The sequence below is a fragment of the Lissotriton helveticus genome, chromosome 2_1 (genome assembly GCF_964261635.1).
Source record: "Lissotriton helveticus chromosome 2_1, aLisHel1.1, whole genome shotgun sequence".
NCBI classification, from domain to species: Eukaryota; Metazoa; Chordata; class Amphibia; order Caudata; family Salamandridae; genus Lissotriton; species Lissotriton helveticus.
This window is the reverse complement of record NC_136059.1, coordinates 1,343,935,680-1,343,961,087: the sequence shown is the minus strand read 5'-3', so window position 1 is coordinate 1,343,961,087 and position 25,408 is coordinate 1,343,935,680. Positions and strand designations below refer to the sequence as shown.

At 47.1% G+C, this 25,408-nt stretch overlaps 1 protein-coding gene across 8 annotated transcripts in view; it reads left to right on the top strand.

Annotated features, from left to right (window-relative positions):
* The window catches only part of PTPN13 (protein tyrosine phosphatase non-receptor type 13), a 1,030,035-nt gene that overhangs the window by 969,882 nt on the left and 34,745 nt on the right, over window positions 1-25,408 (top strand). For all 8 annotated transcript variants that reach the window (XM_078676288.1, XM_078676281.1, XM_078676285.1 and 5 more), the window contains 2 exons: window positions 18,758-18,855; window positions 22,068-22,216. In XM_078676288.1, the coding sequence (XP_078532414.1) occupies window positions 18,758-18,855; window positions 22,068-22,216 (247 nt within the window). The remainder of the gene's footprint in view (window positions 1-18,757; window positions 18,856-22,067; window positions 22,217-25,408) is intronic.

The following is a 25,408-nucleotide window of genomic DNA, read 5'->3' as shown; positions in this document are numbered from 1 at the left end:
ACGAACACCAGTACTACCACTACCAGTACTACCACTACCAGTACCACTACCACTACCAGTACCACCACCACCAGTACTACCACTACCAGTACCACCACCACCAGTACTACCACTACCAGTACCACCACCACCACCAGTACTACCAGTAATACAGCCACCAGTACTACCACTACGGCCACCACCAGTACTACCAGTACCACAACCACCACGACCACCAGTACTACCACTACCAGTACTACCAGTACCACTACCACCACCACCACTAGTACCACCACCACCAGTACTACCACCACCAGTACTACCAGTACCACCAACACCACCAGTACTACCACTACCAGTACCACCACCACCACCAGTACTACAGCCACCAGTACTACCACTACCACCACCACCAGTACTACCAGTACCACGACCACCAGTACTAACACTACCAGTACTAACACTACCAGTACCACTACCACCACCAGTACTACCACCACCAGTACCACCACCACCACCAGTACTACCAGTACTACAGCCACCAGTACTACCACTACCACCACCACCAGTACAACCAGTACCACGACCACCAGTACTACCACTACCAGTACCACTACCACCACCAGTACCACCACCACCAGTACTACCACTACCAGTACCACCACCAGTACCACCACTACCAGTACCACCACCACCAGTACTACCACTACCAGTACCACCACCACCACCAGTACTACCAGTACTACAGCCACCAGTACTACCACTACCACCACCACCAGTACTACCAGTACCACGACCACCAGTACTACCAGTACCAGTACTACCAGTACCACTACCACCATCACCACCAGTACCACCACCACCAGTACTACCACCACCAGTACTACCAGTACCACCACCACCACTAGTACTACCACTACAAGTACCACCACCACCACCAGTACTACCAGTACTACAGCCACCAGTACTACCACTACCACCACCACCAGTACTACCAGTACCACGACCACCAGTACTACTACTACCAGTACTACCACTACCAGTACTACCACTACCAGTACCACTACCACCACCAGTACTACCATCACCAGTACCACCACCACCACCATTACTACCAGTACTACAGCCACCAGTACTACCACTACCACCACCACCAGTACTACCAGTACCACGAACACCAGTACTACCACTACCAGTACTACCACTACCAGTACCACTACCACTACCAGTACCACCACCACCAGTACTACCACTACCAGTACCACCACCACCAGTACTACCAATACCAGTACCACCACCACCACCAGTACTACCAGTAATACAGCCACCAGTACTACCACTACCGTCACCACCAGTACTACCAGTACCACGACCACCAGTACTACCACTACCAGTACCACTACCACCACCACCACTAGTACCACCACCACCAGTACTACCAGTACCACCAGTACTACCACTACCAGTACCACCACCACCACCAGTACTACCAGTACTACAGCCACCAGTACTACCACTACCACCACCACCAGTACTACCAGTACCACGACCACCAGTACTACCACTACCAGTACTAACACTACCAGTACCACTACCACCACCAGTACTACCACCACCAGTACCACCACCACCACCAGTACTACCGCCACCAGTACTACCACTACCACCACCACCAGTACTACCAGTACCACGACCACCAGTACTACCACTACCAGTACCACTACCACCACCAGTACTACCACCACCAGTACCACCACCACCAGTACTACCACTACCAGTACTACGGCCAGCAGTACCACCACCACTAGCACTACCACTACCGGTACCACCACCAGTACTACCACTACCAGTACCACCACCACCACCACCAGTACTACCACTACCAGTACCACCACCAGTACCACCACTACCAGTACTACCACCACCAGTACTACCACCTACAGTACTACCACTACTACCAGTACCACCACCACCAGTACTACCAGTAACACCACCACCAGTACTACCACTACCAGTACCACCACCACCAGTAATACCACTACCAGTACCACCACCACCAGTACTACCGCTACCAGTACCACCACCAGTACTACCAGTACTACAGCCACCAGTACTACCACTACCACCACCATCAGTACTACCAGTACCACGACCACCAGTACCACGACCACCAGTACTACCACTACCAGTACTACCAGTACCACTACCACCACCACCACCACCAGTACCACCACCACCAGTACTACCACCACCAGTACTACCAGTACCACCACCACCACCAGTACTACCACTACCAGTACCACCACCACCACCAGTACTACAGCCATCAGTACTACCACTACCACCACCACCAGTACTACCAGTACCACGACCACCAGTACTACTACTACCAGTACTACCACTACCAGTACCACTACCACCACCAGTACTACCTCCACCAGTACCACCAGTACTACCACTACCAGTACTTCGGGCAGCAGTACCACCACCACTAGCACTACCGGTACCACCACCAGTACTACCACTACCAGTACCACCACCACCAGTACTACCACTACCAGTACCACCACCAGTACCACCACCAGTACCACCACTACCAGTACTACCACCACCAGTACTACCACCACCAGTACTACCACCACCAGTACTACCACTACCAGTGCCACCACCTACAGTACTACCACTACTACCACTACCAGTACCACCACCACAGTACTACCAGTACTACCACGATCAGTACTACCAGTACTACAACCAGCAGTACTACCAATACTAAAGCCACCAGTACTACCACTACTACAGCCACCAGTACTACCACTACCACCACCACCACCAGTACTACCACCACCAGTACTACCACTACCAGTGCCACCACCTACAGTACTACCACTACTACCACTACCAGTACCACCACCACAGTACTACCAGTACTACCACGATCAGTACTACCAGTACTACAACCAGCAGTACTACCAATACTAAAGCCACCAGTACTACCACTACTACAGCCACCAGTACTACCACTACCACCACCACCACCACTACCAGTACTACCACTACCAGTACTACCAGTACCACTACCACCACCACCAGTACCACCATCACCAGTACTACCATCACCAGTACTACCAGTACCACCACCAGTACTACCACTACCAGTACCACCACCACCACCAGTACTACCAGTACTACAGGCACCAGTACTACCAATACCAGTACCACCACCACCAGTACTACCACTACCAGTACCACCACCAGTACCACCACCAGTACCACCACCAGTACCACGACTACCAGTACTAACACCACCAGTACTACCACCACCAGTACTACCACTACCAGTACCACCACCTCCAGTACTACCACTACTACCACTACCAGTACCACCAGTACTACCAGTAAAACCACCACCAGTACTACCACTACCTGTACCACCACCACCAGTACTACCACTACCAGTAACACCACCACCAGTACTACCAGTACTACCACCATCAGTACTACCAGTACTACAACCAGCAGTACTACCACTACTACAGCCACCAGTACTACCACTACTACAGCCGCCAGTACTACCACTACCACCACCACCACCACCAGAACTACCAGTACCACCACCACCAGCACCACCACTGTTAAAAGTAAGGGCAATGGACAATCGATATTTGCCCGGCGGTATCGCCTCTTTAACCCACGAAATATTAATCAATGAAGAGGCAGGCGCTGGAGACGGGAAGGCAGGAAACAAGGTTTATTCTCTCCGGAGGAGAACACATCAGTTCAGACAGCAGGTATCGTCATGAGGTGCTCTAACCGCATCTCTGAGGCTTGGCCTCTTATACACAGTTAAACGAATTTTATTGCAGGTAACCCAGTTTTGTAATGCTTTGAAGTATGAAAGGACATCCTCTGAATCTCCCCTACAGGCCCGTTCCCACACACATTTACAGTTGAAGTCCCCACCCCGGTCACAACAGGTGATGATTATCGCGCAGCAGGACATTCCGCCGATTCACGGAATGTGGGGGTTCGATCGGATCTCATAGGGTGGGGGCTTTGATCAACTCGGGGGTCCTTTGATGAGGGAAGCTTTCTACTGTACGGGGAGGGGCAATAAACAGTATCGGCAGAGCTAGGTGTCGGCCTGGGAACGAGGAAGACAAACGGGCACACAGGAAAGGGGGGTTTGTATCAAAAGGACCTGGGACCATGAAAGGAATGAGGGGAGGTGTCGCGCTGGGAACAGGATGGGGTTCTGAGGCAGAGCTGCGCTGGAGAGGGGTTTATGACCCAAGGCATGTGAGGGCGGGGGTTTTGCCAGCGTGCGGGCTTTGTGAGGACGAAGGGCCATGCTGGGGGGCCAGTGGTGTGCAGAGGGTGGTTCTGTTCGAGGCACCTAAAATGGCGGGTGCACACGACAGAAAGTGTGGCATCAGGGGGAAAGGCAAGATGGCGCAAATAATGTTTACCAAACCGTACTAATTTTCCACAGGTCTCCCTTTAACATATCCAAGACATCTTGCTGGCCTATTTCCTATGCATGTCTACTGTGGTGATCATAAGCAAGGAAGTAGGAACCCAGGTGAAGGAGCTATAAACATTACATTTAAAATCTTTCGTCTTAGGAGGCGGGTCTATCGATAAGCTCGTTTGCAGGAAGGTCATAGTAATGCAATATCGGGCAAAATGATTCTGTAATGTGAGCATTGAGTACATTTCATAGATACTTGTAGTCATTCGGAATGTGAACTGATAGTTTGTTACATATGTAGTTCTGTTCATATTTGGTTGGGGCATAATCAATACAATAGCGGCTGGGAGAGAAATGAGACGTAGTAAAAACAATAATCAGGGGCGCCATTGTTCGAAGGGGAGGTCCTATTGTCATGGACCATTATTAGTGAGTTCTCAGCATTCGTTGTCGTCTTCTGTTGGCACGGTGGAGCACCGACGGTGGAGCGATGAGTCCAGCTCTCTTCTGAGCTCCGCGTTGCAGGGCATGACCTTTTCCTCGCTTTCCTGGTCAAAAAGGTCCTTTTCGCCCTGTGTCCTTTGGAGTTGATTGTCAAAAAGTTCAGGTGGAAGAAGAGTGTGTAAGTAGTCCATAGGGTAGATCGGAGAAAAAGGGGGGATGGAGCAGGGCCAAATCGGGAACAGACCAGGGGGGGCGGAAAATTTCAGGTAGGCGGGCTCATGACCGAATTCAGAGAGCGGGGACTTTTCGGCACACGTTGAACATTGAGCAGGGGCATCAGGTCAGCCCTTTCCTCTCATTTTGTCAGAAACAGTGCCTCGTCCTGCAACTCCTTTCTGTCGCGATCTCGCCTTGGCCAATGTTGCAGATGTTCCACGATCTGTAGTCAGGCCACGTGCTCCCACATCCGGTCTCTCTTTCCTCCGACAGCGGTACCCTTAAATGAGTTTGAAAAGACAGTCTTTAGAGAATTGGCAGAGGAAGGTAATCACATGAGTCTATTTTCTCTCCCAGCTCCAAGCAAATAAGAAACATCCGTTACATTGGGGTTCACAACCATCATATAAATAATTGATGATGGGCTTGTTGGATTTCCTATAACTTTCCTTCGTAACTATTTCTTTGGTGCTTGTTGGCGTTACATTCATTGTCGTGGTACGAAATCTGGTACCTATTCATCGTATTTTGTGTATCACAGTTACGTCAGTTCTTCTGACAGAGACCCACCTTCTTAGTACGAGTCTTACAAAGCTATACCGTTCTCCAGGGCTTTATATTTTTCGAAAAAAAGTGCAACGTGCTATCACCATGGTCTGATAGGTATCTTTCTGAGGAACGAGCATAGGCTAAACATTTTTCATTTCTATCAAGGCATCCTACCCTTTAGCTAAACATTTTCCTTCACCAGGGTTCATCGTAACAATTCCTTCATTTCGGTCTAATCTTAACCTTTGCAGAACATCATTCTAATTCCTACATAGTCTCTTACAACCTGACTACTTCATCAAAGAAAAACGGGGGGCTTGCGATAACTATTTGATTCACTTTTATTTGTTTGGGCATTGAGATAGTTCGGGACGGGGAAGGTCGTGTTACCTGAGGCATTTTTATCATAGTAGCCACTGACATGTAGTTCCCTTAATATGGGCCAGATGAGGGAACCTCAGTCGTCTTACCTGTCCTTTCCCTTTTTGTCAATTATTAGGTTTCATCAATATTTAGTAGAAAGGAGAGGTAGTAACATGGCATCAAAGTGAATTTATCTAAGACAAATTTGTGCAAATACTTGTGGTATTTGGAGCCAATTGGGTGGTGGTTTGCCAATTTGGAGTCAGTCGTTAAGGAGAGTGAGAGTGTGGGAGAGAGGGAGAGAGAGAGAGAGAGAGAGAGAGAGAGAGAGAGATGCAACAATAGGCTAAATAGTACACGTGCAACATAGGGAGCGGCCGTGTATTAAGATAGGCTATTCAGCGCATTAATCAACATGAGACATCACGGGTCTGTGTTAGAATTTCGAAAGCATGCGGTTCGGGACGGGCGAACATTAGGCAGAGTAGAGGGGACATGCTTTGAGTAAAAGACACCATTGTATCGCACTTCTCGCACTCTCGGTCCTCCGATCAGTCAAGTCAACATCTCAGTCGCACAAAAACATTTTCTCATAGATTCAGACATACGTGACACGTGCCCATTCATGCAACACGGCATAGGGGTGACCGTGTTTTATCATATCATACAGCTTCTTGGCTCTTTCGTTACAAGAGTAGTTTGTGGGTGTGCTTAGGTGCCATCTGGCAACGTTAGTCCGTTTCGTGTATCAGACATGGCGAGGCTTCGGATCTTCACCATACCTAGGTCGTAATTCCAATGTAACCTGCAGAGGGAGAAAAGGGGGGATGGGAGGGGGGACAGCATTCGAGCATATCAAAATGTACGGGCACGAAAATCCTTTACTTACCACATACTCGTCTTATCTCCTCGGGATATAATCCCTGGGGTCTTGGTTTCCGAAATCGGGGGAGGGGCGGGGTAGTGTGGCAAGAACGGCGAGCGATAGGTAGTTCGTGAGGGAGACGGTCCGAATGTGACATCATAGGTCGTGTATAGGGAAACGTTAAAGAAAATCAGAAGCGCTTAGAGCGAGGCATCTAGTTTGTAGATGTATCTAGCTATCGGGGTCCTTAAATCCCTTTTCCAACGCTGTGATGTTCTAAGGCATATCGGCTCTTCGGCCAACTCTGTTCCCTAGTACCTTTGAGTGCCGTACCTTTATAACATTCTATCATTTACACCGCTTCACTTTACCCGTCCTCAGAAGTCGAGGTCCTTCTCCGTGCGTTAGTTCCTGAGCCAGTCGCATACTTGGAAGCAGGGTATCGTGTCGTAGATTTGATCCTTTATCCGGAGCTGGGCACCCATCTTTCGATAACTTTGAAAAGAGAACAAAGCAGGGTGCACAGAAAATCTCTCCCGCTGATCCCACATTTTACAAAAAGCATGCAATAACCATTTCATAGTTTGGAAAACCTTTATTTGCACAATCGTTCAGCATGTTGATATGACAGTGCGATCTCGGTTGGCCGGACACGGAAATGGCTAAAGTGCGTACAGTAGGGGGGCTATTTTGCAGTATTGGGAATATTAAGAATATTAAAAAGGTTTATTCATTCATTTGCAGGGGACTAAAACGTCTATCGATAGTTGAGGGATCAAGGGGCATTCATTTCATAGTTGGCAGTACAGTTGGACTAGTTGCAATCAAATTTCCTATATGTATACCGTGTGCGTGTGTCGTAAGCGAGGTTATGTATCGGCTACAATAAACATCATAATAAATTGTACATTTGAAAAAACATTTTTCACGGGGCCCTTTTACATGTTTGTCGAGTGAACCCTCCCTCTTTTTTGTCAAGTGTACAAAGGGTCATATACATATTTCAGAACATCGAGTCTTTTTAGCTAAAAACACCACGAGGCGTTCGCAAGTTCTCATCGATTCCGGCGCCATTTTGGGCGGGGCCGGGTTAGTCCGGAAGTAGCATCAGGGAAAAATGTTTCCTACAACCGGCAGTTGGACCAGAGTCCTTTTCGGCAGTTCAAGAATTCATGCTAACAGAAGGAGTGGCTGTGTCATGCTTATTTCGTTAGCGATCAAGGCAGTTGCTCCTCACTGGGAGCCTGTAGGGGCCGAGGGCTCCTGGGACTTTTGTAGAATCTTCAACGCTGTGGAGATGCTGTCGGAGGTGGGGGCTCGTGCCCCGGTGGACAAGCGTCCGAGTTACGTTGCTGGTCAAAGTTACTCTAGCGGCCTAGACCCGCCTTCCAGGGGGCCCAGACGCCATTTTGAGGCCCTGCAGCAGCCGCCCTTCCTTCGAGTCTGCAAGAGTGGAGGAGACCCTTTGGAGTGAAAAGAAATGGAACTCTGTGTCGTTGGAGCAGGACATTCGGCTAGGGTGCAGCTGTGGCGCCCCCACCTGGGGGGGCGAGGGAGACTCGTTCGCGCCGTCTCCCTCTCCTGGTGCACTCCATGCCGCTCTCTTTCATGGGCATGCACGATGGCCTCTCCACATCCCGTGCTCCACAAGTCCCATGCCCAGTGCTGCGGAAGTATGGCCACCTGCGGTGCATGTTCGGTGCTGTGCAAGTATTGGCGCAGCCGTTGTGTGTTCGGTGCTGCGCAAGTATGGGCACCGTTGCATGTTCGGTGCTGCACAGGTATTGGCACCGCCTGGCTGGAGGATTTCGGCACCGGGCCGGGGGCTGGGAAGCCTCCTATCCGTGGAGGTGGGAGAGGCTCGTCCGCGTCGCCTCTCCCTCCCAGCCCAACCTGTACAAATTTCTGCAGAGGTATTTGTGATGGCCGGACTGGGGCTGGGAAGCCTCCTACCTGTGGAGGTGGGAGAGGCTCGTCCGCGTCGCCTCTCCCTCCCAGCCCGACCTGGACTAATTTTCGCGGAGGTATGTACAAGACATCCCGCCGCCCAGAGTTGTCGCAGCCATTATTCAAGAAAGAAGTGGCGCCTGGCGTGTTGCTGCTGCCATTACGGAGGAGAAAAGAAAGAAGTGTCCCGTCCGTTTCTGGGTCGGGCTTCCGGTGGATGTCGGCCGGACGCCCCTTGCTCTGGCCCCATGAACGGGTTCCTTGGCTCATCGGCTGCAGCCGGATCCAGTTGGCCCCAGTCCCCGGCCATTGGTGGCCGGACCGGGAGAGCATGTGGCGGGACTATCTGAAACTCTCACGTGCCACCGCGGCCGGACTGGGAGAGAGAGTCGAGGACATAGACATCCCCCCCCCCTACAACTCTCCAGTGTGGTCAAGGCGATCCCCTGGCTGGGTCCCGCTGGCCCCTGTCTCTCCTCCGGCTCCACCCTATGTTACGATTTCCTGGCCGACTGTTGGCAGCAGGACCCGCCTTATATGGGTTGCTGCCGGCTGGGCGTAGCCGCAACCCTGCCCTACCTTGGAAGTTTCCAGAGTGGGGGGGGGGCGGATGTTCTGCTGACTTTCATTTTCTACAGTTTACCGTTCTTGTTTTTAACGTTTCCTGTTGTTAGGGCATTAATAGGTGTTATTATTACATATTGTTATTGTTTCTTGCTCGTTATGTTAAATAAAAGTTCATGTTCATCAGTGGCCTACTGATTTCGTTTTCCCATTCCTTTCTTTCCAGGTTGTTTCATGCTAAAGCTTCTGTTAACAGAAGTTAAGTAACACGGAAACACAGGCAGAGGGATGACGTAGATTCATGCATCACGTACACACAAACTCAGACGGGGAGACAGTACAAGTATTATATACAAAGACCCAAGACAAACATAAAACAGTTATTGCCCATAATTATCTTTTTCTGTATGCTGCGCATACTTATTGTTCTGAGTTCTTTTTACCTGTTTTTTTGTTGGGGAACAGTAGTGGTAGTACGGGGTTCGTCGCCTGTTAATTTAGAGCTAGACTGGGTTTCCCGTCTTAGCGTTGTTTGATCTATGAGGACTCGAACATGTCGCTGAAATCGGCCTGGCGAAATCTGTGCCATCGGGCATAATCGAACGTGGTGGTTCTATCTGGCCTGTCCATGTCAGTCTGATTCATCTTTGTCTCGCGCCTTTTCCCTTTCTGCCGGCCTGTTATTCCGGTCGGCCCTCTGCTCCTACTCTCGTTCAGTAGAGTCGGACATTGGGCTTTCCAGTGCCCGGCATATTTACAAAAAGCACATTGGTTTTGTCCTAAGTCTGGTCGCCCTGTGCGCAGTGTCGGGGGATTACTTTCGGGTCGTTGTGTCCTGGGGTTGTCCTGTCGATATATTCCTTTACCTACTCTGTCCTCGTCTCTTTTCTTTCGTTGTATTGCTTCTTTGCGCCACATACCGAGACTGTCGAGCATAATAGGCGTTGTCTTATTATTACGAAGGGCTATTTCTAACGTTTCTATTTTATTGAGATCGAAGGATCCTATCAGTGGCCACTGTTTCTCTTGATTTTCTTTGGTATACCTGTGCCACAATTTACTATAGGCTATGGTAACTAATCCATAGTTTATGAACATGTCTTTATTAGGGGTGCCTTCCAGCGGAGCTAGATGATCCACCTCTAATAAACGGTCCGGGCTGAACCAGCTATCAACCAGTGGGGAGAAGACAGACATGACAGCTCGCGATGAGGACAAAAAGTCAGCACTGCCTATCTTATCACTGCGTGCAAAGACTAGACAGAATATTTCTATTCTACGTTGTTTGCAGGCAGTGAATACCTCATGAACCAATAACAAAACAATAAATAAACGACCAGTGGGGAGAATAAGTAGATCCGCAAAGGTCTGCGTCCTCTACCCTTTCACTATCTGCAAAGGGGAACCTGTTCTTTCCTGTTTGTAGACAGAGAATCTCCAGAAAACAATCCGCGAACAGTAGCTCGAGGTCAAAAAACCGTTAATCAGTGTGGGAGGGGGAAATCTCCCGAAAACAATTCGTGAACAAATGAACAATCAGTGGGGGAGAAAGATAGGCACGCTGGCCGCGTTACCTATCCTTCACTGTTTGCAAGGAGAAAGAGCCTACTGTTTCTCCGTTTGCAGACAGTGAATCTCCAAATAGGTCAACAAAGAGTAATACTAGTATTTTCTGAACAATTAAACAACTATTTCGCAATTCGTCGTGTCTACACGACCTTACCCGGACCGTATAGACAGTTTCTTATCTTCCGAATCCAGCGCCCGATCGTCCTCTTTTCCTCGTATTCCTCGCGGCACTCCTGATGGTTCCCAGTCAGGACCGTAGATCACTCGAGGGAGGACTGTTCGGAACCGGTGAAGTTCGGATGATCGGCTGCCAGACGAGGGTCTATTGGGCAAGAGCTCTCCCGATCGTTGCAGTCGTTCACTCTGTCGTCAGGACCTCTTCCACTGGATCCACGAGTCGCTGATGGGCCCCACGTTGGGCGCCAATTGTTAAAAGTAAGGTCAATGGACAATCGATATTTGCCCGGCGGTATCGCCTCTTTAACCCACGAAATATTAATCAATGAAGAGGCAGGCGCTGGAGACGGGAAGGCTGGAAACAAGGTTTATTCTCTCCGGAGGAGAACACATCAGTTCAGACAGCAGGTATCGTCATGAGGTGCTCTAACCGCATCTCTGAGGCTTGGCCTCTTATACACAGTTAAATGAATTTTATTGCAGGTAACACAGTCTTGTAATGCTTTGAAGTATGAAAGGACATCCTCTGAATCTCCCCTACAGGCCCGTTCCCACACACATTTACAGTTGAAGTCCCCACCCCGGTCACAACAGGTGATGATTATCGCGCAGCAGGACATTCCGCCGATTTACGGAATGTGGGGGTTCGATCGGATCTCATAGGGTGGGGGCTTTGATCAACTCGGGGGTCCTTTGATGAGGGAAGCTTTCTACTGTACGGGGAGGGGCAATAAACAGTATCGGCAGAGCTAGGTGTCGGCCTGGGAACGAGGAAGACAAACGGGCACACAGGAAAGGGGGGTTTGTATCAAAAGGACCTGGGACCATGAAAGGAATGAGGGGAGGTGTCGCGCTGGGAACAGGATGGGGTTCTGAGGCAGAGCTGCGCTGGAGAGGGGTTTATGACCCAAGGCACGTGAGGGCGGGGGTTTTGCCAGCGTGCGGGCTTTGTGAGGACGAAGGGCCATGCTGGGGGGCCAGTGGTGTGCAGAGGGTGGTTCTGTTCGAGGCACCTAAAATGGCAGGTGCACACGACAGAAAGTGTGGCATCAGGGGGAAAGGCAAGATGGCGCAGATAATGTTTACCAAACCGTACTAATTTTCCACACCACTGCCAGTACTACCACTACCACTACCAGTACCACTACCACCACCACCAGTACCACCATCACCAGTACTACCACCACTAGTACTACCAGTTCCACCACCAGTACTACCACTACCAGTACCACCACTACCACCAGTACTACCAGTACTACATCCACCAGTACTACCACTACTACAGCCACCAGTACTACCACTACCAGTACCACCACCACCAGTACTACCACTACCAGTACCACCACCAGTACTACCAGTACTACTACCATCAGTACTACAACCAGCAGTACTACCACTACTACAGCCACCAGTACTACCACTACTACAGCCACCAGTACTACCACTACCACCAGTACTACCAGTACCACCAGCACCACCACTACCAGTACTACCACTACCAGTACAACCAGTACCGCCACCACCACCAGTACTACCACTACCAGTACCACCACCACCACCAGTACTACCACTACTACAGCCACCAGTACTACCACTACCACCACCACCACCACCACCAGTACTACCAGTACCACCACCACCAGCACCACCACTACCAGTACTACCACTACCAGTACTACCAGTACCACTACCACCACCACCAGTACCACCATCACCAGTACTACCACCACCAGTACCACCAGTACCACCACAACCCCCAGTACTACCAGTACCACCACCACCACCAGTACTACCAGTACTACAGGCACCAGTACTACCACTACCACCACCACCAGTCACTGGCATTTAAAATGCCAATAGCTCAAACTCTCACAACTGCGAGACCTCACAAGAAGGACATCACAGGCAGCAGCTGTGCAAGCTTCTTACACTCACAAGGAGACCACAGGCAGCAGAGGTGCAAGCTTCTCGCACTCGCAAGAAGGACATCACAAACAGCAGTGGTGCAAGCTTCCCTTACACACTCACAGCAGGTACTGTGCCAAGGCAGCAGCAGGAACAGCGCAAGAGTCCCTTACAAAGAACAGGCACAGCACAGAGATGCACAATGCAATCTTCTCATACTCACAGGCAGCAGCGGTGCAAGCTTCTCACACTCACAAGAAGGACATCACAGGCAGCAGCTGTGCAAGCTTCTTACACTCACAAGGAGACCACAGGCAGCTGAGGTGCAAGCTTCTTACACTCACAAGGAGACCACAGGCAGCAGAGGTGCAAGCTTCTCACACTCGCAAGAAGGACATCACAAGCAGCAGTGGTGCAAGCTCCCCTTACACACTCACAGCAGGTACTGTGCCAAGGCAGCGCAGCAGGTGTAGTACCACCAGTGTGGCGTACCTACCATTGTGCAGCAGTTGCAGTGGCACCAGTGCGCCTCATTGGTGTAACACACTCACTACCACACACTCACCCCCACAGACTCACCATCACACACTCACCACTACACACACAACCACATACACAACAACACACCACCAGCCGTCAGTACACGCTATCACCAGGGCCAAACACCATCAGCCATCAATGCACACTTTCACAAACAACAAACACCACCAGGCGTACAACACCAGCCGTCAGTGCATCCTTTTACAAGGCGCACTCACCAGCAACCAACAGTGCACCCTTTCACCAAACACACACACACCATCAGCCATCTGTGCATGCTTTTACTAACTACACACCAACCAGCCGTCAGTGCACCCTTCCACAAGGCACACACACCTCCAGCTGGCAGTGCAGTACTTTACCAAGCACACACACCACCAGCCATCAGTGCACAATTTCTACAGGCTGTCACGGCCATCAGTACATGCATCGATTGATACACATCCACAATTAAGTATTGTAGCAATCTCAGTATGGTACACTTTAGTTTTAAACATATTCATGTAAAAACACAGCATGCCACCATTGCTACAATTACAATCTAACCCACATAATTCCACTACACACCACATTAACACACTCCATAACACTTAGGAAAAATACATTACCATTTACAATGCCATTAGCTCAAACTCAAATAAATCCGAGCCCAATTGCATTTCTAATGCTTGTTCTTTGTTGTCATGGGTGTGTCACCATCGGCATTCCAGCTGCCTGCAGTGTCATTTGGAATGAATGCAGGGATTTCTAAAGTGCACAGCTTCTCCAAGGAGTGTCCCAGTGCTAAGTGGAAAGCAAGAAGGCATGGAAAGTCATAATTAGAGGGTAAAAAGCTGAGTCTTGAGTTGTTTTCTGAGTTGTAGGTCAACTGTATACCATATTGCATGCATCTACTCATGCGGTAGTGATGGTTTTGAGCAGGGCCAGGGTGTTTGCCGAGGAGTTGAAGTTGGCAATTGTTAGAAATTGGATTTTTGGCAACCTAGGGCACGTGCCAAAGCCAGGCAGAAACCACCACTCTAGTCAGGATCAGGGAGTTGCACTCCTAAAATAATCCCTGCTCACCCCCTTGGTAGCTTGGCACGAGCAGTCAGGCTTATCTTAGAGGCAGTGTGTAAAACATTTGCACATAACCAACAGTAAAACAGTATAAGCACTACAAAAGGACACTACACCAGTTAAAAAAAATATCCAGTATTTTTATATACTTAAGACAAGACCAAAAACGAGAAAAAATCCACAATACAGTACTTCAAAATCTTTACTTATCAAATTATGCTTTAATAATAGTTCCTTGATCTCGATATCTCCATCTGGGGCTATCACGGTGTCGTGAGCAAACAAATCCAAACAGTTCTGGCTGACCGCGGCGCTCCGGGCCAGCTACAGTGTCGACCCTGCAGACCCTCAAACAGTACCTTTTAAAAAATGCAGGGCGTCAATGACCTCTCTTTGAGCTTCCCAAAACACGGCGTCTGCAGGCGTCGGTTCCGGAGGTCGGTGCAGGAATCTTCAGGATCCCTCCAAGTCACACAAGTCACTATTGCAGGTCGATCTCCTCTCTGATTGAGTCAGGGGAGCATGGTTTTGCCATGTCTGCTCTGAGGAGGTTGGGTTTCAAGCCATGTACAGCTTGGCTTCCCGTTCCTTCAAGGCCTTTGGGTTCATTTTTCTACAGCAAGAACAGCCCTCGACATTGTGACCTGATGATAAACACCACAGACAGTCCTCATGGGTGTCAGTGATCGACATATGACCCAGCACTCTTTACAGGGCTTGAAACCCGTCTTCCTCGGAGCAGACATGGCAAAACCACAGAAAGAAACAATCCAAAATACAGAGTATCAAGCAGAAAGTATGGAGAGTCCCAGAAAAACCGTTAGCGTCAACAGCGCGGAAAAAAGGGAACTGACGTCATCACGCCGGCGTGGTCCTCTTAAGGCTCCAGTGACGTCATGCGGAGCCGCGTGCGAAGCCATGGCATTGTGACAACCTCATCGGCGTGGAGAGCTAGAAAAAAAGTTTCCGTGGTATGCTGGCGCAGGGGATGTTCATAAGGTGAGGAATCCACAGGCAGATGTATCCATCAGAAAAAGCGTTACCGAAGGTAAGTAATTTGTTCTTTAGGGCTACTCACGTGGGTGGCACAATCAGTGCTGCAGGCCCACCAGTAGCATTCGGTTTACAGGCACTGGCACACTCAGTGCACTTTACTAGGGACTAACAAGTAAATCAAATACCCAATCATGAAAACACCAATCCATAACACAATTTACACAGAGAGTTTATGCACTTTAGCACTGATTAGCAGTGGTAAAGTGCCCTGAGTCCTAAAACCAACACAAACAAGTCAGGAAAAAAATAGGAGGAAGAAGCAAAAAGTTTAATGCTAACCCTGCAAAAAGGGCCATTTCCGACAGTAATACATTGGGACAAGTTGTCTTGGTGTGACAGGTTTTGAGTTCTGTGGTCCAGGTTTCCTCCGGGTCCTTGTTCAGTTGTGTTGGGTAGTTTTGGTTGGTGAAGCTTCGTAATTGTATGGTGGATGCAGGTTGAATCGGACATGGGAGTGGTCAGTCCAGATGAGGGGGTGGACTTGTCTACCTTGATGTCCGAGAAGCTGGTGAAAACAGAGTCGAGGGGATGTCTGACGAAGTGGGTGAGTTCCTTCACTTGTTAGGTGAGTCATAGTATGTTCAGGTCCTCCATGAGGTTGTTGGTTGTCGATTTGACATGCACTTGCAAGTGAAAGTTTAGGTCGCTGAGGAGGATGAAGAGCTGGAGCCAAGCACCAGTGGGGTGATGAAGTCCACAGTAGTGTTTCCAAATGTGGATCTAGGTCCAGGAGGTCTGTAGAGTAGAGACCCTGCCAAGGTGGTGTTGCTTGAGATGTTGAGCTTGAAAGTAAGGTTTTTGAAGGTGTTAACTTGAGTTTGCCACTGTGATAAAGCAGTGGATATTTTCCAACAATGCAAGGGTGGTGCAGGTTCTCACAGACAACACTACCACCACGTGGTTCTGTAAAAATCAGGATGGGGCGGGTCTAGAGTGGTCTGCCAAGGGTATCTGTGCCTCTCTAGGTAGGTGCCACATCAGGAGATTTCCCTGGTTGTGCACCACCTGGCTGAATCTTTAAATGTCAGGGCAAACTAACTCAGTTGGCGATGCCTGGCAGTTCAAAATAGGAGTTGCAGTTGGTGATGGCATGAGGCATCTTCCAACAGTGGTAAGAACCCTAGCTAGATCTGTTCACCATCTCTCTCTCTCTCTCTCTCTCTCTCTCTCTCTCTCTCTCTCTCTCCCCCTCTCTCCCTCTCTCCCTCTCGCCCCCCCCCCCTCTCTCTCTCTCTCTCTCTCTCTCTCTCTCTCTCCCTCTCTCCCTCTCTTTGAATTTAGTCCTCACTTTTCTGATGTGTATCCCTTTCAAATCAATGCTCTGGACGTGGGTCCCGGGCTCCCTGCGCCACAGGATTCAAGGTAGCCTGGCTGATATGGGGTTATGCCCTGAAACCGGTCCCAGGATGCTTGTTTCTGGTCCAGGGAGGACCTGGCTTGCAAGTTCGGGCTGGACTATTCCCATGAGAAACCGGGTCAAACTGAATTGCATATGGCTGGGTCTAAACTGGGATAGCATGGTGAGCAAAAGAATGATGGATTCAACTCAGATCTCTTGACTGTGGGTGAGTGTCTGAAAAATGTCAGTGCTCCATCCATCATCTCCTTCGGTTTGCTTTGTTTGCCCTAAATTGGCAGGGTATACCCAGATATGAATCTCTTGCTCACTTTGCCACTAGATTCAAGCTGGCCGGGCTGATAAGGGATGTTGCCCCGAAACCGGTACCAGGATGCTTGTCTCTGGTCCAGGGAAGACTGGCTTGGCAATTTGGGCTGGACTGTTCCCAAGAGGAACAGGGTCCAAGACTGATTTGCACATGGCTGGGTCTGAACTAGGGTGGCGAAGTGAGCTAAAGAACAATGATAGATTCAACCCAGGTTTGTAACTGGGGATGTGTGTCTGAAAAGTTTCAGTGCTCCGTCCATCATCTCCTTGTGTTTGCTTTATATACAAGTCACAAGGTCCCAGGGTAAAACTTTTAACCAGTGATGCCAGCAAAGGCTTACTTGACCCTCCATTCAATGCAGTTAAACTGAAAGTGCACCGAGGTCCCAATTTTACGTGAACAGTGAATTAGTACATTATTGTTTCTGGGTGCTGCTTTTTGTCTGAAAGCTTTCAAAATCCGTATGTCTTGGCTTTCTTAATCAGTTTTAACCATTTATGTGACATCTTCTTATTGCATATCACGTGATTTTTCTAAATTGATTTGGGAATTTTATTATGATTTCATATTTTTCTGGTCTTTAATGTTGTGTGCCACTGGTCAAAAATATTGCTTGTTTCTCTGGGTAAAAGCTTGCTGTTTGAGCCATAGCCACCAGGGCTTGATCATATGTTTCTAGGTGATCTGTATTGTGACCAACCAAGATTTTGTTTTATTAAGTTGGTAGATTTACCCACCAGCCCTCCCAAATTAATAACCAACTTCCTCACCCGTCATGAATATCAAAACAAGGATTTTATCATCAGAATACTGAAGGAATATATTTAAAGTACTCTTTTGGACTTCACTGCAGAAAATGTAGGCTGGTACTTTTTAAGAGATTGTGTGGACTGAAAAGTTGCCCTTTCTATCATACTTTGGGGTGCCTTTTCAAGATACGCTTTTAGTGCTCTGGACTAATTTGGAGCATTTGCAAGATCACTCCTTCTTAGAGTCAATATGTGCGTCCATCCTGTGACCGTGGGGTACAACATGATTAGATTTTTACTGATACCGCACTCCTCCATTTAAACATTCAAGCAAACCTTTTCTCTAAATTGTGGCAATCCTCTGTAACCTGGGAAGTTAGGAAACATCAGCCTGAATATATAATCATAAATGCAATAAACCTCATCCTTTGAGTTACATTTTTTTACAGTTTCTTGCTGAATAAAGTAATTGAATTAGAAAATCTATTTGCACCCTTCTTATATACTGCCTCCAGTGACTCTAGCATCCCTCCTACGTGGATTATGCATACACTATTTCCATAAAGAAAACTTAAGGGCAAACCTCAAACTTAAAGGATGTGTTTTTTCACAAATTAATTGTGTGCTTTTTTCACAGGTTACCTCCATCTCCCCTTATAGGGAAACAAGGTGAAGATGAAAATACTTCGGAATGTGAACATCTACCTACCACATCAGATACCCAAGTCTATGAAGGTAAGTTTACTGCCCTAAGAAGCCACAGATAAAAAAAAACTCTGGTTTTAAAAGTGCGCATGTACAGTTGCTCTTGAGATGCACAGTGGTAAAACAACAACATTCTCCTACAGTCTTTTCTGCCCGTAGACGTTCTACATGTTTGATCATTTTAAGACTGCGTTGAGGCTCAAAAATATTTTACATTGCTAAAACATTATTGCCTATGTCCTGTACCTACACATTCACCATGTGCCAATGTCAGGAAGAACTATAAAATCAAGCTTAAAAGTTATCATGCACAGATAAGGAAACACCGTACTTCCTACTATAGGGACAGAATAGAGGAAGCTGATAACTCAGCCAAGGAGCTGTTTGTGGTGTTTAAAGAAGTATCCTCTATGTCCAGCTCTGCCGCACCTGTGAAAGGATCAGTGGAATCCTGTGATCGTGTGGCACAGTTTTTTGAGGACAAAGTGGGGAAAATCTACTCCTCGTTCCCAGCGGAGGCTAGAGGAGGTTGTGGGAGAGAAGAAGCCATCATAAGGCACACTGAAACTGAGATGCTTACCTCCTTTAGCACCCCCCCACAAGATATCCTAATAAATATAGCATCCAAAATTAAATCGGGTTCCCCTGATGACCCAGCGCCTGCTAAAATACTTAGGGATAGTATAAAAACTCTGGAACCCCATATACGCCATCTGTTAGACCTCTCCTTCGGGTCGGGCATTGTTCCGACTGCCTGGAAAGAGGCTGTGGTACTTCCGTTAAAAAAAACAACCTAATATCAGCGCAGAGCAATTGGATAAACTGCGCCCAATCTCCCTTCTCCCCTACTTCTCGAAAATTGCGGAGAAAGTAGCCAATGTGCAACTGACAGAGCACATTGAGACCTGTAAGCTACTCCACCCCACCCAATCTAGCTTTCGGGCGTCCTACTCCACCGAATCCGCCTTGCTCCTATCATTTGAAATCATACAGAAGCTGGTGGATGAAGGTCAGACAGCAGCACTTATCCTTTTGGACTTAAGTGCTTCCTTTGACACTGTAGCACATCACACCTTTCTGCAGTGTCTAAAAAAATGGGGAGTGGTAGGCAGAGCTTTGGAATGGTTGGCATCGTTCCTCCAGAATCGGAGCTTCCAAGTAGCTCAAGGATCTCACCGGTCTAAAAACATTAGGCTAAAGCAGGGGGTGCCGCAGGGATCCAGCTTGAGCCCCACCCTTTTCAATCTCTACGTAACTCCTGTGGCAGAGATTACGGAAATGTTTGGGGTGCAAGTGGTATCCTATGCGGATGATACCCAACTTGTGGTATCTCTCACTCAATCCAACGAGGTAGCAGCCACTAATTTCTCTACGTGCCTCCAGGAAGTAGCGGCCTGGATGGCTAATAACTGTTTAAAACTAAACGGAAGTAAGACGGAAGTGCTGATTGTGGGGAAAGCACCGTCTGTGTGGACATATGCATGGTGGCCACAGGAGATGGGGCCTCAACCTTCTCCCAGTGAACAAGTAAAAAATCTGGGCATCTGGCTAGACAATAAAATCTCTTTTGAGTATCACACAAGGCGCGTGGCAGGATAGTGCTTTGGTATTCTGAGAACTTTACGTAAGTCGCTGGATTTATTACCAATATCGGCCAGAAAAACCCTGGTCCATGCCCTTATTACATCGAGGCTGGACTATGGGAATGCCCTATACCTGGGAGCTAACTGCAGATGTATCACTCGGCTTCGGCGAGTACAAAATGCGGCTGCCCGGATGGTCCTGATGTTACCCAAAAGAGCGCCATCTAAGAAAGCCCTTGAATCATTACACTGGCTCCCGATCAAAGAGCGAGTGATTTTTAAAACCTTACTATTAGTCACTGTATTATGCATGGGAAAGGGTCCGAATATCTTCGTGACCTGCTTAACCCTTATGTACCGGCGCGCCAACTGAGATCTACTGAGACAGGGATGGTTAAGGTCCCCAAGATCAGAAGAGCCCGGATGGGGGGACGCTCTTTTCGGGTCCAAGCAGCACAACAATGGAACAAACTCCCAAGAAGAATGCGACTGGAGACCTCTGAACAAATGTTTCGAAAACAATTGAAAACCCATCTCTTCCCCTCAGGCTAGAGGGGGGGGGGGGCGCTTCTGTGGCATATAGAGAGGGACCTGTCTGCCTAACTGTTACTAACCACACCATAGCGCGGGGACACACTGGATTTAGTGTAACCAGGCACTCTACAAATGTTATTATTATTATTATTATTATTATTATTATAATGTGCATTCCTGATTTTTTGCCTCAGGGCAAATCTCTAGGCACCTAATGCCTTTAAATGTTCGAAGAGTATCTTCACTACAGTGCCAAATGCTTACATTAAAAATAAAGGCTAAAATAATGTAGAACAAGGGTGGGTGGTGCAGCAGTGGATGTTTCTTACACAGACAATTTCAGTTTTTTGTCCTTCATCTGGGGCACCCTCACCTTCTTTAATCAATGGAGGCAATACATCACTGTCTGTAAGGAAAAGTATGCAGTGATGGATGCATTGAATCTACGGTTATTTTACTCCTGGCTGTAATTTTAAGCTAAAACTTCCTAACCTAAATCAAATGTAACACTCACTAGGGATTTTTTTTTACTGTGTGTGAACATCATGAGATGTCTCCATAGTATGAATTACCATCACTTCTCTTCCAGTCTAGGGTGTAAAAGCAGAATTTTTAGTAGTCAATTGAGTACTACTCCCAGGTATGTTAACAACAATGTGTTACCCCAAAACCTTTAAAGTGTCTACAGCATGTGTGCCTTTGGATTTTGATCAGTACTTATAGAAGATGATATGGCTCATGGAATAATATAGGAAGAAGGTCCACAAAAAAGCAGTTCACCCAATCTCCATCTTTGAGAATGGTGACTGGGGTACAATACCTCTGTAGCTGGTGATTGTGGTGAAAGGTGAATGGAGTGGTTGTTGTCCTGAAAAACGGATTTGTTAACAAAGTTGTATAACTAAGGGTTATAGTGAAAATGCTTATGCCACGTTCCAAAGATTTACCACATGAGTCTAAGCAGCCATTCCCAGAATGGCAGTAACATAGAAATAATGTTAATGAAAGCTGAGTGTAGGGCAGTGATAGTAGATCAAGTCTACTGCATGACTCATGCATGCCATAGGATATCAAAGTATTAATTGTGCAACATGCTGTACTTAAGAAATGTTGTTCTCGTGACAGATGACCGCACAATAACAAATGACGACCTTGCCACTCTTCCGATCATCAGAGTTCACCCATCGGGCAAATATACTGGCACTAGTCTAAAGTCAGTCATTCGTATGATGCGTGGCTTGCTGGAGCAAAAAATTCCATCCAAGGAGTTTGAGGTAAGCAGCATAAAATTATGTTCCAAACCTAAAATTACTTATTATCTCCTTCATTCATTTTCAAGTGTGGAATATATAGTTGTACAACTTTTCATAATAATCTAGAAGCTCTTAATGAGTGAATAAATGCAGGTAGTCTTTTAGGTTGCATGAGAATGTGGTGACTACTTCTACAGAGCTTCTTTTTCTACATTTAAAGTTACGTACTTCCTGAATGGCACTTGGGGCATTAAAGATCACAGATTGTTCCTGAAATAATGTAATACTTTTCTTCCAAATGGGGACCAATCTTAACTAAAAGGTTTTAAGAACATTAAACGATGATTGGGGACACAGCTTGGCACAATGAGAAAATCTCTGTATCTTTACTACAGTACTTATTCTTGGAACGAGAGTTTGGATCTCACCTCTCCTGAAGGCTTTGTATTGGCTTCCCGTCCGAAAATGAATCTGCTTGAAAGCCTTGGTCTTGGCTTTTAAAGCTATACAAGTTACGGGTGCTCACTATCTGAGAAGGAGAGTCTCACACTATGCCCCTGGTAGAACTCTTCGGTCATCTTCTCGGCATCAGGCGGTTGTTCCTCCGTTTTCCTGCACCCGTACCGGTGGCCGCTCCTTCCAAGTTCAGGCTGCCCGAGTCTGGAACCTTCTGCCAGTGACACTTAGACAGGTGCCAGACTTACTTACTTTCAGGAAGCTGCTAAAGACCTGGCTATTCCAGCAACAACCTTACGGCTCCCCCCCCCCCCCTCCCCCTTCAGTGACAGCAACAGTCCAGCCCTGGTTCATTAGCGCCGGGACACTCTTTTGAGTAGCTGTGCGCTCTACAAGTACCTTTGAACATAACATAACAATGTATTCTGTACCTTGGAAATTCACTATTTAAGGCACACATAGTTCACAGTCTGACCTTGAGTACAAAGCTTACTATGAAAGTCGTTAACCATGTCATTTATTTAGTTATGTACAGATGTATATAGTGCATGGTCACCAAGGATACTGATGCGCTTTTCACTGTGACAATAAATGTGACACATGGAGTTACATAAAAATGCTTACTAACTGGAGTAAGGAGTATTCAGAAGAGGCATGAAAAGATATAGATCAAAGAGGGTCTAAAGTAATGATAGAACACTACGGTGGGGGTGGGATCAATGGGTGGGATGGAAAGGGCCCAAGTGGCAAAAGAGACCGAAGGAAAAACAATCTGGGTTAATGGAATGGAGGAGCAGAGAAGAGGTAGGCAATAGAACAGGAGCAAAAGTGAAGAGACAGTGGATGGAGGAAAATAGAGAAGGATGGTTAAGTTAAGGCATAAACTAAGGATAGTTTTAACAAGTGAAAACATAGAACAAGACAGTATAATCTGAACAGATGCATCCTTAAAAGATGCCGTTCGCATAGAAGAGCCTGTGCAGTTCTGATATTATGAGGGAGGGTGTTCCAAAATAAGGAGGCACCTCCTGAGAATGATTGATGAAGTGCATGCGAGGTTCGGAAGATGGGGATTTCTAGAAGAAGACTGATCATGCAGAGGTGTATGGTTATGTGCAATTTGAAAAAAGATTAATATGCTGGATTTCTTTGAAATTCAGATGTCTGGTCTTTTACAATTAAAACATGGGAGATGCAGATCCCAGCTTCAGATTGACTCAGAGCCAATACTGAGAACTTGCCTTATTGCAATGACCTGCTGGTGCTTCTAAGCCAAATATCAAGATAGAAATGTATTTTCTGATTGCTCAGTTACTTCCTGCATATGTACTTTAGTGATCTTCACTGCTGTTTTTTGTTAACATCATGATCTCCAGGAACACTATTTCAGGTCTTCTGACTGGGACTCTGGTGTATCCAATAGAGCGTAGTTAATTCAGAAGCCCTCTCCCTTTAGTTTCCCTTCCTCATATCATATATACTTAATAGTTATTTTACATTGTCAAGAAGTTTTATATAGCTATAGCAATCTGTTAGATGTTGGTGACCATCTTCACTAATGAAATTGTTTACAGCTGCAATCAGAATTTTTGAAAAAGGACAGTAGTGAAGTACATTAAATCTGGTGCCCGAGCCTAGGGAAATAACAAAATTAGCATGTACAGTGACATTGGACTATGATTCCATGTGATTAAACAAGACCAAGCATGATGTATATTCAAAAATATTTTTTTATATATATATAGAGATTTGTTTATCTTTTTTTCTTCATTTTGATTTAGTTTACATTAAAAGTTACAATTCAAAATGTAATCAGTGCAACATATACAGTTATTGTAATACAAAAAGAGTGAACAGACACAACAGTGAAAAATTATAAAGAAAAGACTTGTAATAAATCAGAATTAATTAATGAACAGATGAAGTTAGCAAAGCGGTAGATGAAATCTCAACGCGCGTTTCGGCTATTGCCTTCTTCAGGAGTCCGTCATATGCAAGTAGAATAGAGAACATTTGATCATTATAAAAACCTGGAGAACAATATATTGAGACAAAGATGATAGTATGGGTTGGTTGTCGATTTTAGAAAGGGACAGTTGTTTGGAATAATTTGAGAGCCCGTCTTGATGGCAGGTGAAGTTGTTTGAAACAATGATTTAAAGACTGGCCACTGTATTTCAAAATATGGTGCAGCGTGATGACAGCTCTGTGTTTAAAAGATAGATAGAAAGTGGAGTTCCAATTTAGATAAAAAAAGTGAGCAGGTTCGGAATGTGCAATCTGGTAGCAGATAACGGATTGTCAGTCGGCTTGGAGCTCACTTGTTTAGCGTCCTGTTCGTCTTTTCATAGAGGACCCATGGTATACGATAATTATTCTGGCAGTCCACCCCTGAGATCTAGCTGTATAGAGGGAAGGCTGGCTGATACTCTGATGTGGCACAATGCTTCTACAGAAAAGGGGGGCCTGCAGAACCGGAGCCGCTCGCCGCAACACTGGTGTACAGCTAGATCTCAGGGGTGGACTGCCAGAATAATTATCGTATACCATGGGTCCTCTATGAAAAGACGAACAGGACGCTAAACAAGTGAGCTCCAAGCCGACTGACAATCCGTTATCTGCTACCAGATTGCACATTCCGAACCTGCTCACTTTTTATTTTTTTTCTTCTTTTTTTATCTAAATTGGAACTCCACTTTCTATCTATCTTTTAAACACAGAGCTGTCATCACGCTGCACCATATTTTGAAATACAGT